Source organism: Austrofundulus limnaeus, unplaced genomic scaffold, assembly GCF_001266775.1.
Source record: "Austrofundulus limnaeus strain Quisiro unplaced genomic scaffold, Austrofundulus_limnaeus-1.0 Scaffold1048, whole genome shotgun sequence".
In the NCBI taxonomy this organism is placed as follows: domain Eukaryota; kingdom Metazoa; phylum Chordata; class Actinopteri; order Cyprinodontiformes; family Rivulidae; genus Austrofundulus; species Austrofundulus limnaeus.
In genome coordinates this window covers 128224-131426 of record NW_013953450.1, presented here as the reverse complement: position 1 = coordinate 131426, position 3203 = coordinate 128224, and the positions used below count along the sequence as shown (strand labels likewise).

Below are 3203 nucleotides of genomic sequence, written 5' to 3'. Positions count from 1 at the left end.
CATGAACTTCTTTATAATGAAAAAAATAAACTTTGAAAAATATTCTTTTGAAGCGAATTTCTGTGACAATATGAATAATTAATTTGATATAGCTCTCTGAACAAGCTCAGTTTGGACAAATTCTGACTGATAAGCTAATGGTTAATCTGAGTGAAACCAAAGTGATTTGTTGTTGCTGCTGCCATRACCATGTTTGACTGCAGGGATGATTGATGCTCTGCTGTCAGTGAAAACAAGATAAACAGAGATGCCATGAATCTGGTGTCATTTATGTCAGCAAGTGAACACTAATAAAAAACATTTTAATTTTCATCCCTTGAGTTTAGGAGCCTTTTCCTGCCTGAATGATTCAGACGTCCTGATGCATTTCAATAATTCAGGAAGATAAATCTAACGAGGTTGAGTCGGGTCTTCTGAATAGATTCTTCTTTGTTGAACCATTTCATATTTTCTCCAAGAAACTCCGTCAATCCTTCAACATACAAATGACCACTGGTCTGGGTCTAGGGTCCTCCTTTTCACCTGATGTTTGGCTGGAGTCCTGTTTGGGTTTCTTGTCTGCTTTCAGGAAAGCACAGTTAGAATACCAACATTGCTCCACGGTCTGCCTTGTGTGAGATTTSTCCTTCTGTCTGGCTCCTGGGTTTGTGGGGCTGATATGTGTTCTGTGGTCCTGAAGACTCCCAACTGGTGCTCCAGTGGGTGATAGGAGTCATACTGTTGTATCAATATACGTGGCTTTAAGGAACAAAAACATTCTACAAATAATGATCAGATGATGTGTGAAGCATTAAAAGTCTAAAAACAAAAACTTTAAAAAAAAGTCAGAACTATTAAGAGCACAAGATTAAACAAACCCAGTAATCTTTGATAGTTTACTGATTTATAGGCTCAAAAGTTAAAAATTAACGCCCTGTTGAAAAATAAACCTTTAAATTCCTTGTCCCATTTGAACAAAAATCACAAGAAATTGCAGGTGATTGTATTTATTAACTTTAATTATTTGTAGATAAAATACCTGCAATGACGCAAATGCTTAAATGAATTTAAAAGAAATTATTTTTATTTTCTGACAGGAAATCATCAAAATGCAGAATACAGCATGTATCTTCACAATTGTGTGTTTGCAGTGGGTAAAAGTGAAGAGTAGTCTCACATGTTAAACTCTCAGAATCTGAATGTGTGTGCGAACCAAAGAAAATCTAATTATTGCTTTAAAGAAAACATAAAACAACGTTATTAAATGTACATGCGGTCACATCCACAGAAGAGTCAGCCATACAAACGACTCAATGAAATATAATAAAACGTCCAAAAAACAGATTAAAAAAATAGTCTCCTCATTTCATAATCTAACAAACATTTCTCCAGCAAAGTTAAGAAGAAAGGAGTTTATAAAAGGTCAAACCTCATCTCTCCCCTGTACACTGAACCCCACCACGCCCCCTCGGCTCAGCACAGCCAAATATAGATTAACAGCCTATTTAAAACTGAGCGCCCTGAACAAGGCCCTTAAAAAAAGATCCAAATCCTCCCCGTCATCCTGCCTGAGCGGCTCATCAGCTCTCCTGCTTGTCTTTGACCAGTAAGACTGTGTGCTGCCCTCCGCTGGACGCCATCAGTACTTCACGGTTCTCCAGCTGTTTGCCCGTCATCTTCACAGGGCTCCACTCATCATCTTCCTCACCTGTGCCAAGCTGCAGGTTGGTTCCCATGCCCCAAGCATAGACAGAACCTGAAATGAGCAACGCCAACAAATAAATCACTAAAAATAGTGAGTACACACAAAAAAAATTAAATAAAAAATAATAAAAAAGGATAAATGTTTGCAAATATAGGAATTTCTATAATAATTTTTAATCTTTGACCAAATTTCTGACATTAACAACCATTTTACTTTGCTGTACACATTATCCGATATGGTATCCAGCCAGAGATTTTCCATCTTATCAGATAATTGAAGTTAGACCGCTGCGTTCATGTAAAACTTCTTGCAGCAGGATCTAAAAAGAAGAATATATTCTATACATCGATCTCAAGATGAAGTTCTCAAAAAGTAAAKGTTTTGTGGAAGTATATTTTTTTTATTATAATCACTTTTTTTGTCTTGCATTTTTTTCTTTTGCAGATTTAAAGAAATGTTTAAAAAAATATGAGTGTTCCAATTGACACTTTGCAACTACGTCACCTAATTCACATGGACGTCAGAAGAGAGGGAGGGGACACGGCGGTATTTACAAAAGTTGGACATGGCTAACCAATAAAACAGACGAGGATCAAAGTTTTCTGTCAGAAAGATGGATTTCTATCGTCTGTAAAAGTGAAAAAAGGAAAATGTGTTTTCAACCGCAACTTGAACAAGTGATTATTTCCAGAAAGCTCTGTCCTAAAGTTTTGTTGTTTTTAAATATTTGTTACAATGTTTTTGTGTAAAAATTGCACATGCATACATGTGCTGTGCTTTTCTCTATTTTTTTCTTTTTCACAGTTTAAGGTTTATTATTTCTATATTAAAAGAATGTAAAGAATGTTCAATTATGTAAAAACTCGTACAAAAACAAACAAACAAACAAAAAAAAAACTAGGGGTGCACCATAACTATCGGCCTGATATCAGGGAATTATGATGTCATACTTATCGGTATGATATAACAGAACRGATAATATATGTACACGTTTGRCAGCGCYGCAGTGAGTATGCTCCTTTATTTTTATCCTTTTTGGTCAAGCCGCTCCCCGTCCTGCCCAACTCGCTCCAGCTGGGCAGTTCAAGTTGAGTCGGAAAAAACAWCTTTCTCACTAGAAAAATAATTAGAATAATCCATGCCGGAAAATAACCAATCATTTTAATAATTATTAATGTTATTTTACTAATTAACCCTGTATGTTACACAGAAACTTTATAATTATAAACATAAAAAGTTCGGAACAACTATCCCAAATTGAGAACATGTATTGTCCGTTACCTCCTGAATGCAGCACAAAGTCCGTCTGCTAAAAATGCTAACAACAACAAGCTAGCGTTCAAAAACTCATCTGGACTTCAATCATTGCTGAGGCTTTTGACAAATCCAAAAAACCACAGATCTCAAGCAATTTAACGATGGAAATGATGGAGCTCGACAAGCAGCCGTTCACCTCGCTAAAGACCAAAGTTTTTATCTCCCTGTTAGCCACGGTTTACCATGCCGAGCTGCTGCTACC

The 3203-nt window shown here is 36.3% G+C and overlaps 1 protein-coding gene across 1 annotated transcript in view; it reads right to left on the bottom strand.

Moving 5' to 3' along the window:
* Positions 1 to 1036: 1036 nt before the first annotated feature.
* Positions 1037 to 3203, bottom strand: part of rcc1 (regulator of chromosome condensation 1) — an 11952-nt gene continuing 9785 nt past the window's right edge. Inside the window, exon 10 of the mRNA XM_014030386.1 lies at positions 1037 to 1735. Within this exon, the coding sequence (XP_013885840.1) occupies positions 1560 to 1735 (176 nt within the window). The 3' untranslated portion in view covers positions 1037 to 1559. The remainder of the gene's footprint in view (positions 1736 to 3203) is intronic.